The following is a 15,196-nucleotide window of genomic DNA, read 5'->3' on the forward strand; positions in this document are numbered from 1 at the left end:
TCAATGGTAAGTGATTACACCTACGCTAAGCTAGGAATGGGGATCCACTTCCAGGTAGGGCTATAGCATGCGGCTGTCTGTACAACAAAAAGTTTTGTAAATCCCCTTTATTAGTTTAATGATATGGTGTTTACCTTTAAGTCCACTTTTTGTGTAGATTTTTTTCATGCCTTAGTTTGTTATACTAGACAAGCCCTTTTTTCTGTAATACAGCTTTTGGTGGCCCAATTATAACAAGTTGAGTTATCCAAACAAAGCACACATTAACCCATGACATAAAGCAATGTTAAAACATGGCAAAAGCCCAAAAAAATTTGAAACTAACTAAAATGACAACAATTGGTTAGTATTTTTTTTATTTTTTGACCAACAGTTATTCAAATTGGAGTGAGTTGCCAAGTCTTCACTGGCTGTGATTTTGTATTCAGTACACAGCTTTTATAAACTTGATTTAATGCAGTAATGGTCATAAAAAAGACAGTCAGTGCAGCAAGCATAAAGTACAGTATTTAGATATAAACAATGCACCTAAATAAAGGGCATGGCACTAAGGCGGCCTAATGGTCAACAAAATAAAGTTTACCACACTACATGGTTTGCTTTGTGGTATGCTGCAACATGGATTGGGAAACTACTGTTGACGTACATGGGGGGTCTGTAGTACACAGAGGCTAGATTAGTCCTGGATTAGGCTGCTAACCGTTTAGGATTACAGGAGGAAAGTTACTACAGCGCATTGTATACAGAGCAGTACAGTTCATTTTGAATAGCACGTGGCACACTATGCACCACATTTAGGTTACATTGAAATAAAGGTGCAAGTATTTTTTTTTCCTATGGGTAAAATAAATGGGGTGCTTTGTCAATTACCCGCATTATTTCACCCGCATGTTAAGGGTGAAGAAAAACCTAACATGTCATGTCGGTTCTCTGAAATGTTCAGAGGAATCCAACCAGTGGCTCTACCTGAATACATCTCCAATACAACCAAGCTTCTGGTTATTACCAAATCAGCCTTTTAGGTTTGGTCTATTTCAGGGTCTCCGCAAACTTAAACAGTGCAACTGCATGCCCCATGAATACACAATTACAGTTTCTTCAGTCAATAAAACCATTCATTCATTCTCTTTGATATCACTCAGAAAAATGTAAATGTAGCAAAATAATTTATATTTTTATTACAAGAAAACAAGATGTCCGGTGCTAAAAATACAGTAAAATAAAAAAAGGAAAAAATAACACATTTATGACAATAACAGAAATCCATTTACACAATGCTAGGGTAGAATAGTTTGCAGTCTAATCGAACACGAAGATACACATATTTAAAAAAAAAAAAAAAAAAGTCATGACTATAGCAGGGTAACAGATAACCAGAACTGACATACCTAAACAATACTGCTAATGGCTACAGATGTAAGGAACTGAAGTATTTGATTGTGATAGACTGCTGGAAAAAAGTGCACTTTATAAAACACTGAATCAAAACACAGATGTAACAGATGAATAACAATACAGTGATAGTAATAACTAATACAGACTGAAAATTCAGTGTCTGCAAACAGGGATGTGGTTTGTAACGTGCAGTTTACTGCTTTAAACTAAAAAAAAAAGTTTATCCCTGCAAGGGAAGGGATAAACATTCTCTTCGATCTACTGGGTAAATTAACAGGTACAATAAACACCCTTTATCATTATTCCCTCACTCCTATGAGCTCCCCCCTATGTGCAGCTGGTTCTCTGCAGCTTCTTCTCCAAGACGCTCTGTATGAGACTTGCAGCCACGGCTGTTTTTGCCTACAATGGAGGATGAATAGTGCTGCATTGATGGCTAAGATGACCACCAAACAACCCAGGTTGTTGGATGGAAAAAAGAGTTTGTTGGCTCTCACTCCCATGAGCTGCTCCTTTGTGCAAATGGTTTTCTGCATCCTCTTCTCTAAGTTGCAGCCATTGTTGTCATGGACTACAATGCAGGATAAATAGTGCTGCATTGAGGGTACAGATGACAAAGGACCACCAACAACCCAGGGTGTTGGATAAAAAAAGGAGTTTGTTGGCCAACGAGAGATTGAGGGATAAGGTAAGAGCTTCTGATGTTTCCCCTAGACCTAAGAAATATTTACCCCTTGAAGCCCTATCTAGTGGCTATTCCCACTGCAAGGATTGTTATATTTTCTATGCAGTTTCAGTAAAAGCATAGTAACGGTTCAGTTTCTAGTTTGTGTTAATTCTATCTGTTCTCGCTATGGTACAAATTATCGCTACAAATTATCTACAGGACACATTGTTGTACAGTATATAGCATCTAAATTATTCACTTAGTGTTTCCAGAGCTAGCAGTCCAATTGTATTTATAAAAGTACCCTAAATGGTAAAAAATAAAAATCTAAGCTGATTAAGTTTTTTTTTTTTTGCTACTGATAAAGCAAATGTATTAAAAATCCTATGAGGAATGATCTATAACCATTAACCAATGGTGACAACCATTTACCTAGTCTGGCAGCCTTGTGCACTACATGCTCCTTGGGTCCACTTCTGCTGTTACATTCACTCATTACTGTTCTTGACCTTACTGACCCTTTTCTAAGATGTTACTGTACTTACAACGCTTCAGACCCCAGTGAATTTGGACGCCACAAAAGATGGAAATAGGTTTTCATAATCGTCCCTAATGTATGCCCACTTATGGTTAACTATAAGATAATTCTACAGGTCTATGTGCATATTTCTTTATAACACATTAGGTTGCTCTTCTTTTATATATTAAGCAGTAAGCTACATAGCTTTTCAGTGGAATGGTGAGTTATATGCGATATAAATAACATCTACCTACTGAACATTTTATGCTAAGCACTTCTGTTTCTCGTTGTCTTCAGTTCCCTCTGCCTGACCTTTGCCTACTTCCTATAAAAGTGTATAGATTTGATACACTGTGGGGGCAGATGAAGCTTCATGGCAATGAAACTCAATACACACTACACATTTTAAGGTACATAGAAAATAGAGATGACAGCAGCAAAAACCCAATTTTTTCAATTATACTGACCAATTCAGATATAGACAGTGCCAGACATCCCAGGAATAAAATCAGTACTTCCTGTTACATCAAGCTTGCCTTTGTTTCCCCCTGGATATGCCCAACACTGGAGGTGTCTGATAACAGCTTCCCCATCTGCCTTCCCAGCATTATTATGCATGCTTGACCAGGTCAATTATGCAAATACATGTACCACAGCCTGAAAGACTAACCTAAAGGTAGCTCATGTCTGCAAGTCAAACTGGCCCCTGATGTTAGGAACAGCAGAACACAGGATCTGAGCCATAGAAATGACCTCTCATATCCCTAGTGTCCCTGGCTTGCCTCTTTCATTCATTGAATTTCAGCACTTTTAATCAGTGTCACATGCAGCCTTTACCTAGGGCAGGTTGATGTGATGGTTTCAGGAAGTTGTGTACAGAATTATTCCAGCTCATCTTAAAAGCCACTATCTAGTGGAATTGCACAGTGAAGCAAAAATGCACAGTGATTAGGTCAATGGGTCTAAAATAACCATTAAAATGGAATCCTAAAGGTTCAATTTAAAATATAATTAGTATTGTATTAAGGAGTAAAGGAGAAGCCAGAGAAGGCAAATTATTAACCTCAGCTGTATGCTGAACATTGATTGAAATGTAGCAAAAGCATATAGGTGGGTAGCAAAGACAGAGACCAACAACATGCTCAGAAGCAGAGTGAATACATTAGGCACTCACAAACTGAGGGATCCTAGGCAGCTGCACAAAAAGATGCTTGAGCAAAACAGGAACAATTGATTGATTTTTTTGCCTTTAATTGCCAGCCTTTAATTACAGGAAGTCAATATAAGATTGGCCATTATGAACAGCATATTTTTCATAATGCTTAAAAAAAACAAACAGACAGACAAACATACATTCATTGCAGCTTGTATTGATAAAGCATGTGCATCAGTACAATATTTCTTATAATTTTCTGCAGACAGGCATCATTTTTCAGTGCTTGGTAGATTTTTGGCTGCACTGTGGCTGAGAGTGTGAAAATATCAAGAGCGGATGCTGGGTTTGAGTTTGGTTTGATGCAGACTTAACATTCAGTAAGATGTTTAACTTTGTATTGACATGTTGAAAGTGGGTCCAGTTTTACAATGAGCCTCCTCTGTAAACACAAAATACTTTATGTACAATTTATCTGTCCTATCAGTATATACAGACAGAGACTACAGTAAAAAAATAACATTTAAATATGTTGCATATAGATATAAAGGTTTAGGTAAACCCACTCTCCAGTTTTTAAAGCAGTGCAAGTAATCAGGGGTGCAGGTTCAGCGTTCCTTGCATACAGCTATCATGTTCTTGAAGAGGTTTCTCTGCTTTGACCTCAGTGGACTCTTTCTCCTCTTGGACCAAGTCAGTTTCAGATATGGTGGTGGATGCTGTAATGCCATCTAATATAAGAGAGGAAACACAAAATTGACATCAGAAATTATTACTTTAGCTAGAAGTTTTAGCATTAGGAATTCTCTTCAGAGAGGTAAACAAACTATTGACAGTCACCAGAAACACCATGCAGGGGGTACCAGAGCATTGAGCATCAGAGAGAAGGGAATAATTGCTTCTTGCCTCTATAATCTTGTTTAATCTCTGCAAGCAAACCTAGACACTCTAATGATATGAGTTAGGATTGGTGGTCACTGGGAGATTTCCCAATGTTTCTTGGCCTAGTGATAAAGTTTCTGGCAGGAGTTTTAAACTTCCCCTTTTACAAGTTATATTTGTACATACATTATTTTGTTACAATATGCCAAACAGCATTTTTAGAATATCAATTTTGCAACAAAATCATATGAAGTGATGAGATCACCATAGCTGAACTTTATTGTTATAACCACAATAATATAAATGGAGAGAAGCCAACAAGGCTGCACCACAGTGTACATGACAAAAAACCAAACCATAAAGCCATGTCAAACCTTCAGTGGAAGCCCCCCACCCGAAAAAAAAAAAAAGAGTGAAAGATTTGTTTGGCCATCACAATCTCCTGACCTTAATATCATTGCGTTACTTTGGAGAGATATAAAACATGCAGTTCATCCAAAACAACTTAAAAATGTACAGGACCTAATAAAAAGATATTTCCTCTAACAAAAAAAAAATAATAATTCAGCTAGGGGTATATAAAAGTATGGGCACAATTCTAAATGTTCATAACTATAGCATAAAACCTGAGTAAGACAACTCACGCAACGTAGAAGCGCTTGAATTGGAAAGGTCCGTGTTCGGGAACAGAGGTGTTGGTAGTATTTTCGTTGGTGTATATGTATTCAAGGAAACCTTTCTCACAACATGACTATGAAAACCTGGTGTAGCTATAATAAAAATGAAAAAAAAAAAAAAAACTAAATAAAATCCAAATTTTTAGCCGTTTGAAAAATGAGGATAGTGGTTTACAAATGTTAATTGAATAAATATAAATAAGGAACTGATCCCTGTTTCTTCAAGCAAAAAATATATAAATTCAATACCAACTACTTCAGATTGTCTTTAAATTATTGAAATCTCAGCATATAGTTGAAAGGTACAGATATCTTGTTCCTGAGTTTTAAAGACTTTTTTTTGGATATGGAAATTTTCCTTTATTTTTCTAAGGAGAAGCAGCTCTAACCCTTTTTATTGAAAGCAGGGACTGTATAGAAATAGTGGTGGTGCATAATATTTGCATTACTGTTCATCCATCTTTTTTAACCCACCTTTTAGGTAATAAATATATATATTCTACTATTACATTAGCACTGCTACCTGTGACCCCTTGGCTAATCTACTAACAGGTAAGTTAGCAGGAAATGATTTAGACATGATTCAGCATTAAATGTCACTTGTCTCCCCATAAACTTTATGAAATATCTTGGAAATGTCACTTCTGCAAAAGACATTGGATGCTAAGTAGGACATAGCAGAAAGATCATAAACTTGAGTAGACATCCAGATGGAAATGTCAGGTGATTACAAATTATAATAAAGAAAACAAAACATGAATACAAGGTATAATAAAAGATGGCCTACAAGGAGAAGCAGTGGGGGTATCCAGAAGACAGTCGCTTGAAGGGGCTGCAATAGCAGAAAGGAATTCATCCACCTGCTTTAATGACAAGGAGTTATGGAGAGTCTCTAAAGGACATATGGAAGGCACCATGGAGTACAGTTCAAATCCTGAAAAATATACACACACAAGCATATACATTATTACATTTGAGAAAGTTATGAAAACATATTTACTTTGTATGTCAGGATTTACCAACATTACCAAACTAAAAGTAGCAAACCTAAAAAATAATAATAAACTGTACAAGTGCACTAATAATTTCCACTTTTAAAGTAGAACAATTGCTCTGGCCTCTATTTCTGCATACTTACCTTTACATCTGTTATTGCTTGGTTCACACCTGCAATATTGCTTTCCGTAGTGAAAAAAAAACCCACACATCTAGATTGCAAATGCAGGGAAAGAAGGCAAACATTTTTGTAGGCCAATAAAAAAAAAAAAAAAAAAAAGCTTTAGGAATTACCAATTTGAATAGTGATGAGTTAACAACTGTACGAAACATGTGCGCTTTGTAGCAACTAGTGGTCATTTTTTAAGCCTTTAGGGGGAAAAAAAAGGCCCAAAACCCACAAATTTAAATTCATATATTTTTGCTAGGCATGTAACAATGAATTCCACAAATAAATGTAAAAAATTATTTAAATAACGGTCACTACACTACAAAGTGAAGAAAACTTTCAACTGCATGTAGATTATATATATTACAGGTAAGATTTGAGAATAAATCTTATGGAGTTGAAAAAAAAAAAAAAAAAAATTATGACTGCTCATCTGTCATTGTTTAAAATTGTGAAATGACCGTAAGAGTTCCATTAACAAACTTTAACAATATATATGAATATGACAAAAATACTCCTTTGAAAAAAAGTGAAATGTGAAGGCCAATGAAGTTATGAATAATTCAAGAAGGGAAGTGAACTTGCATCCCATGTCTGAAAAAACCAAATGGGAAAAAAAATATGAAGCACGGGGTATCATTTAAAATAAACAAAACATACCATTGGTTGGGTGTCGAGCAAATGAGATAGAAAACCTTTTAACAGCAGAGCTGCGTGTGGAGTCTAAGAAAGAGAAAAAGAGGTACCTGAAATTCATAAACGCTACCAAATAGGGGAAGAAAAAAAAAAAAAAAAAAAGGAAAAAACTCCCCATGTGTCTGTGAGTAAACCTGTTAACTTCAGCAGCATGCAGTGCACTCCACAGCAAAGAAAAGTACTTGGATTAACTAGCACACTTGTTCGATTCCTTTTTAGAAATATTTAGGAGAGATTCCATAAGGAAAGCTGGCTACTCTGCTTCTAGGGTTACATGTACTTAAAAAAAAAAAATTTAAAAAAGATGGCCAAAATGAAAACTACAATAACACCTATTATTATCCGAGGGGTAAAAAAAAGGGGATACTTTTTTGTTTTTGATAAGTTTGTTAAATTAATAATGACTGTGAAAAATAAATATGGCACAGGGTAAATAATTATAACACAGAATATAAGTATTTAGAGGTGGGGAAAAAATTAAACACACCAAATATCTGTGTGTGGTCCTCTGATGAGAGGTGTGGCTTTCACACAAAACGTGTGTGAGACTTAATGCACACATACCATCTATGCAGCCAGAAGTAGTCAGCTTTTTACGATGAGCACGAGCATAATCCAGAAGGTTAGGTGCACTTGAAGAGGCCCCGAGCACTGTAGTACTAAACAGACCCGCGCAGTGAGACCCTAGTGGAAGTTAGAGAAAATACAGCAACCTAGTGTTCCTCCATTCCATTTATAAAAGTGATGCATGCAACATGCAAAACAGACTGGCCGTCAATATAAAAGACAAAACTTTAATATAAAAAGTATGTTTTGTATTGTTTTGCATCATTCTACAAGATCCTGTGCCATCTTCTGCTCATTAATAAAACGTTTTTTTTTTTTTTAACTTTTTTTGTTTTGTTACACATGTCCAAACTAAAGATGAAAAATAAAAATATTAAACTAAAAATATATTGTCTGCCCCAAATAGGCCTACTTGAAGGGATATTTAGGATGATTATCTGGTACATAACCCGGCCACTATTATTGAGAAAACCTATCCAAAATACAGAAACCATTTTTCTCAAGACTGGATGTATATCCAGATGACTTTTTGGTAACAAAAAGCTCTTCCCTTCCCTTTTAAGAAAAAATGAACATGAAATCTAGCTCAATACACACATAATAAAAAAAAGGAAAGCCAAGCTACTTCATTATTGCTACATTTAAAAAAAAAACAGACTTGTGTGTACTGGTTCCAACTACTAGTCCCTATGTTACAATAGATCACAGCAGCAACTTAAGGAACTGCAGACTGAACATTTGTACACAGTAGGGAACAGAGAATCCAAAACACCAGGAACTTTTGGATACCAATGATTTTTTGGAAAACTTAGATCTTTAACAGTGTCAAAATCAGCAGCATAGACAGAATAAGAGTAGACCTAATCTTTTTTTCTTAGGTGCAGCACCCTATTAAAAAAAAAAAAAAAAAAAACGAAAAAAAAAAAAAAAGGGTGCAGCATCTCCCCTGAATGGGAGCGCAGAGCCTCCTAGGATACATATGTCACGCATCCCAGGAGGCTCTGGCTGTTTCTTCAGTGCATGCCCAAGACTTATCTATAGGGAGAAAATGCGCAGTGAGATCGGGAGTGAAACTCTGCCGATCTACATCTCGCACCTGTGCAGTGCAAGATTGATGAGGTACGAAGAAGAACCTGGAAAATGAAGAAGATGGCTCCCAGGATAACGCGAGACCCGATTGAAGAAACCTCCTTATGGATCGATGGATCTGTGGGGGTTAAAGGTGGGATTTTTTTTTATTTTTAAGTTCTGCTTTAAGTTTTATTTCTTTACTACACAGGGAAGGGCTTGACTGTGTCAAAATGAGAGAATATTGAAAACCAGTGAAAACCGAGCAAATGGGACAGCCTTGAATAAAAATAAAAAGAGGCCCACAACTTTCAGAAAAAAGAGTCACACCACTAAGCTAAAAAGCTTGTGTCAAAGATCAGAAATTCTGAAAATTCTCCTGTTAAAGAAACAGAGCTATGTTCTCCAGAAAAAAAAAATAAAGGTTCATCTTTTACACAGCTAAGCAAAAGATGACCTTTCTACTACACTTGCAATAAACTGAGGGATGCTGGTAGTGGAAAGGACTATCTGAGATGGTTAAGTAGAAGACCTAATGGGTACCTAATGGACAGGGAAGAAAAACATTCAGTAGAACAGGAAAAGGTCACAATTTTAGACAAGGTTTTCATTATTGCCTGTACAGATATTGTAAGGGGCCAGGTACAGAAGAAAACTACCACTAACAGGGACACAAATAGAAGCTTTAACTCATCCCAACTCTATCCAAAACCTGGACAAATGGGGCTGAAGTTAGGATGCTGATCAACAAGGCTTCTGGACTGTAGTTAGATGCAGTCTCTTCCTAAACAGTGGCATATTTATTGTAATATGTGGACATGCTGTGCAGCAAGAACAAGCATGTAACAAAGTAAAGGAATACACAAAAGCTTCAACTAAAAAAATACTGTATATATTCACATCAAAACATTTGAAAAATCAAGGTGGTCTGTGCCTATAAAAACAGCCAGCAGGTGGTAACAGAGTAACATAAAACAATTGGGAGTCTTTGCTTGCATGTTAAGCTGAATATCTAAATCTAAAGCTATACTGCTCAACTCGTTTTATGCATATAGCTATATTGTGAATTCTCTAAATTTACCTACAAGAAAAAAAATGGTTCAGTTTTTTTCAAAGACGCACACGTATTAAATATCACATCAAAATGATTATGTTAAAAAAAAAAAGTGAATACATTCAACTATGTAAATTTGCAGGTTGTAATCTGTAGGTTTTATCAGGTTTGGTGTAAAATTTATGCATAGGAGGATCCATTTTCATCTAGTACTGTGAAGCACCGCTAGTATAAATACATATGGGAACAAGTGCAGAAGGCACAGCTACTCTACTATGCAGCAGGGAGGATGGAATACTACTAGATTCCTTACCTCGTAATAGAGAGCTCCAACAGTGACTTCTGATTTTACACTTTCCAGAGTGAAAACACTTCTTTGTTTCTCTTTTCTGTGAATGAGGGTCTGCAGGGAAATATATTTAACATGACCCAGCAACACGGGAAGGCTCATGTACATGGGAATTGAAAGAAGATGCATTCAGGGCATGACATGTCAGAAATAATTATAGTTTGTCGGGCAGAAACAACTAGAGATATAAAATAATTACCCACACCAGTAAAACAGTAAATAAAGCCACTTTCAGAGGACACAGGGGATTTTTATAACACATAGCCAATGCATGACAGCTCAAACCAAGAAAGGTGGGAAAAAATAGGAATGCATGGACATTGCCATTACATTTCAAGGTATTTACATTTAAAGGCAGAGAGCCTTTATACCCGACATTGCTCGGCTACAGGCCTTGTTTTGCTTTATTGCACAATGATTTGTACAATGCAGTGTTTCTCTGTCAGTGCTATGTGTACTTTAGGGGGGACTTGGCAGGGGTTTGGGGGGTATTTATGCTTGGATATATTAAATTCAAAATAAGCATGCTGTTTGCACATATCTTAAACCCATTTAAATTTGTACGGTAGTTAAAAAATGTACATAATGTAAAGAAAAACAACTAGGAGTATTCATCATACATCTGATGCTATATTATAACCAAAGTGAAAATACATTGGTATAAAGTTTATCAGTTCTCCTGTAGAAAGGGCGCAATGTAAACTGAATTCAACCTTTAAAGAGCCTAACAAGTACAGATCACCAGTACACCTTCTTATACTATGGTAAAAAATGGTAAAAAAAAAAAACAATTTGCCCATTGCTGTGCTTGGCTAAATGTGGTTCTGTGCAATAAATAAAAAAATCTCTGCTTCGGTCTTGTGTGGACATTGTTCCATAAGTATTGTAGTTTGTTCACATGCAACTTTGCAAACCTAAGCCATGCTGCCATGTTCTTTTTGGAGGGAAGTGGCTTTCTCTTGGCATACCTTAAAAACAAGCCATACATGTGCAGGCTTTTTATATTTGTACTGTCATTAACATTTAACATGCAGAGGTCTGTGATGTCAGGTATGTAGCTCTTGGGTTTTCCAGAGTTTCTCTGAGCATTGCACCGTCTTTAAAATGAATTTGCTGGAGCCCCTAGGAAGAGTGATGATCAATTCATCAAGTGCATTTATTAAGCAGCACCAGGCTGCTACTTATCCTATTAATTCCAATAGAAGTACTAAGGGTGTGCTATTTTACACAATATTCTGCATTTTGACTTTGTTAAATAAACATTAGCATGTTTTGTTGTTCACCTGCAGTTGAATTTACCCAAATATAAGACCTCCCAAGGACCAGATGATTTTTTTTAATATCTCCTGATATGCAAATCCTTACAATTGAGAGAGACTACATTTTTTTTTCATGACTGTATTTTGCCCCGGGAAATGCTATTTATGCTGCAGCCTTAAAGAAAGAATCAATATGAATTTTAAGATTTTGTTCCCGTCAGTCTACACTGTCAGGTAATTCTGTAGCCATTTAAAATAGTAACCCAAAAGCAAATACTTGCCAGGAAAAATTCATATGTTCCATTTCCGGCCAGTATATGGAGCTCTAGCTCCTTTGTACATGTTTACACAGTCATGTTTAACTTTGCTGAAAAAGCTTGTCTACAGCTGAATCTCAGACTGCACTGACAGCTGCCTGAAAAGGCTACTTTTGTGCTCTCTTCAAAAACCCACAGTGCTCTGCAAAACACATCGTGGATGCAACCATGTTAAATGTTTTTTTTTGTAAATCAATGACTTCATATCAATAAAGATTTTATATATTATGGAACAGATAAATAAAAAATGAGGAAAAACTCACATAATAGACATTACCACAAATGGCAATACAAAACCTAAAGGATAAGGTATCTGAAAGCAAACAGCATAGGGAGTTTAAATAAAATGAAGATAAAATTTGTTCTGTATGTTAAATTAAAAAATCCCAGAATTGCTCTTGTGTACTACAACTCATTATTAAGTAACAGTACAAAGCATCCTGAAAATACTTGCATTTCCTCTGAGAGCTAAGGAACAATGTTCTTAGATATGAAAGCAGATACCTCAGAGTGAAAAATAATTATTGCTTATGGTAAACTAGGGGCAGAGTGGTAATAGTTATTATTCTCAATAAATGGAAACACCATTCCAATTTATGATTAGCAGATATTTAACTTTTATTGTCAAATGTCTAAAATAAAAGCCAAATATTAACAAGGGGGGCAGGATAAACTGGATGGACAAGAGCGTACCCCCATTTTTACCCTTAAAATTAGATTACATGGACAAATTGCTTGCTGCCTCAAGGTGAGATGTTTTATTTTATAGATTACAAACTGGCTGCCTACTGTACAGGATAATTTGTACCACTGCATGAAGAATAAAGTTGTTCCAATGTTTTATATTATTGGTGTAACATCAGTCTGACCAAGAGACACTACATTTTGACTTCATGCAATGTCTGACAAATGACAGGAAAAATCTAACATAGCAACTGCTACCAAGATGTTAAAAAACAGGAATTATAAATACACAGGAAAGGGGATCGCCATGAAGGATGTAAATAACAGGAAAGCAGAAGGTGGCACAGAATTATACACAAGGACTATAGCAAAAAAGATACATCTCACACAGATAATGACATACATAAATAACGTGATTTACATCAATATCTACAGTTCAAATTATTCAGTGTACAGGGCATTTGGTAAAGCTTTGCTTGACCATTTATTTATTTATTTTTTTTTTTTTTATTTACCTGCTATTCTTATCAAATACATAACATCTGCATACCGGCACCACTGATCCCTACATACACATTTATACAGTCAATGAGGCCATGCAGGTGAAATGTTTGGGAACCAAATGACCAGGCTGCCACATGTGTATATCTAATTGGGAATGTGAGTTCTGATAAGTTTAGGAAAGGTCCCTGATCTGATGATCTGAAAAAAATGATCTGAAACAGCTGATGAACAGGAGTCTGCCTGAACTGGAATTATACAAATACAAAATTATCAAACTACTGTTAAAGGAAAAACAATAATTCCTAGATAAACGTATACATGTGAAAATAAACATAACATTTATTTATGTTAATGTTTAAAAAGAAGTCTGTAATTATCAATGTACATGGGAATTGGTCCTTTTGATTTGCCAATTCTAATGACAACCTAAAACAGCAACATCTCGGCTGTAGAGATAGGCGGCCAGACGCCATCTAACTGACCTAATATAAGGGCTGTTGAACAGCTTTTCTTGTTTATATTCAATCAATTAACTGTATTGGATGCTTTTTCCTAAAATACTGTGCTTTCAGTAATCCTAACACACATGCCAGTATTTCAGGTAAGGCGTAATTCTCAGTGAAAGATGCATGCTGAAAAATGTATAGGTTGTTTTCTGTATCACTGGATGAAGATATACAGAATATTAAACTCAAGTAACCTACCCTGTTTAAAATATTTCAATTTTGCTGTATGTTTAATAGCCACCAAAGATAAATGATATATTTAAAGATCTGGTAATAATCATATTACCATATTGTTCTGTAATGTTCAACATGTTACACCACTCATTCCAGTAGCCATGTTCATTCTGATGACTGCCAGGAACATACAGAAGAACATACAGAACACAAACTAAAGTAGTCATCTGATATGAGGCTGGAACATTGGAAATATTTAGAAGGAAGCTGGCACTTGGGAAATCCTTGCAATTAAGAACCCCAATCAATTTTATGAGCAGTGCGTTATGTCTTTTAGGGTTTTATTTATTTATTTATTTATTTAAGATTTGGTCCCATGCGGCTCCTGGTTGCTGGCAGCTAGCTGTTGTCTTGTCTGTGTTACTGGTGTATGTAGTGACATAGAAGGTTCTTACTGTGGTGACCCTACTGATTACTGTCATCTCATAAGGTCAGGGCTTTATAGGGCCTCCTGTACTTTTACTCTCTTATTAGTCTATTTTGATAATAGTCCAATTGAGAAATGTGCTTCTTAATTGGTTAAGATGAGTTTAAGATTCCACCACCCCTGAATGATGCTGGCCTTGATTTAGGCTTTGGGGCTTACCCTCAATTTATATGTGGAACTACCAAACCTCTGCTATATTAGAGGTGTTTTTCCACTGGCTTCATGTTAATTCTGAGACCATGGTGTTTCTATATGTTGCAGTACAGACATCCTGTCTTACGGTAACAATCCTCACTCTCTGCACTGTATCTTCCAAGAACTACAGATGGTCATGAAGATGCAGCAATTTTTATTTTTTATTCAGATCACATGGTAGGTACATTAGATTGTGAGCCCCTTTGAGGAACTGCTAGTGACATGACTATAGTCTTTGTAAAGCGCTGCATAATATGTCAGTACTATATAATTATGTTAAAGTTAATAATAAAGTTGCATTTTAATGACCATATCTATTCAGGGTCCACATCTATGTTCAGGTTGTCATTTTAAACTAAAACCTTTCCCATATTTGGTCTAGATAAGATAGAGCGGAATTAATCTTAAGCTTAAAAGATATATAAACCTGGTAGCATTGTTTCAATTTAATGAATATAATTTAAAAAGAAACCATTTCTGACTGGATCACCAAGATTTTTTTCTGTACCTGCAAAAAAATGTAATAAGTCCTAAACATAGAAAACAATGGCAGCCATCACATTTAGGAACTTGTAAGCTTTATAAAAGATGGTGGTGGTGGTGGTGTGTATGTGGGGGGGGTAGGGGGGATTACCTCTGAGGACAGTTTGGTGCACAACAATCTGTTTGCACCAAACTGTCTGATAGAGATGGGGACCTTCAACCTAATCTGCTATCCACATTAATATCTTTATGCTAGCAGCGATTAATTAATATTACTTTAAAAAAAGACAACACAGAACCATAGTGATTGAAATATAGAAGAGAAAATGTTGGTTTTAAAAACGTGCACACCTCCCATCATTTTCTTGAAAAATGAACATCTGCCTTGACACAT

At 35.9% G+C, this 15,196-nt stretch overlaps 1 protein-coding gene across 7 annotated transcripts in view; it reads right to left on the reverse strand.

The window, feature by feature from the left end:
• Nucleotides 1–1,153: 1,153 nt before the first annotated feature.
• Nucleotides 1,154–15,196, reverse strand: part of PPIP5K2 (diphosphoinositol pentakisphosphate kinase 2) — a 56,462-nt gene continuing 42,419 nt past the window's right edge. For 2 of the 7 annotated variants that reach the window (XM_072416117.1, XM_072416119.1), the window contains 4 exons: nt 7,120–7,182; nt 6,082–6,228; nt 5,262–5,387; nt 1,154–4,466 (listed from right to left, as the gene is read on the reverse strand). In XM_072416117.1, the coding sequence (XP_072272218.1) occupies nt 4,330–4,466; nt 5,262–5,387; nt 6,082–6,228; nt 7,120–7,182 (473 nt within the window). In that variant the 3' untranslated portion in view covers nt 1,154–4,329. Of the gene's footprint in view, nt 4,467–5,261; nt 5,388–6,081; nt 6,229–7,119; nt 7,183–7,719; nt 7,840–15,196 lie in introns of all 7 variants that reach the window. The other 5 variants (XM_072416120.1, XM_072416118.1, XM_072416115.1 and 2 more) reach the window with 4 other exon arrangements.

This window comes from Pyxicephalus adspersus, chromosome 6, assembly GCF_032062135.1.
Source record: "Pyxicephalus adspersus chromosome 6, UCB_Pads_2.0, whole genome shotgun sequence".
Lineage (NCBI taxonomy): Eukaryota > Metazoa > Chordata > Amphibia > Anura > Pyxicephalidae > Pyxicephalus > Pyxicephalus adspersus.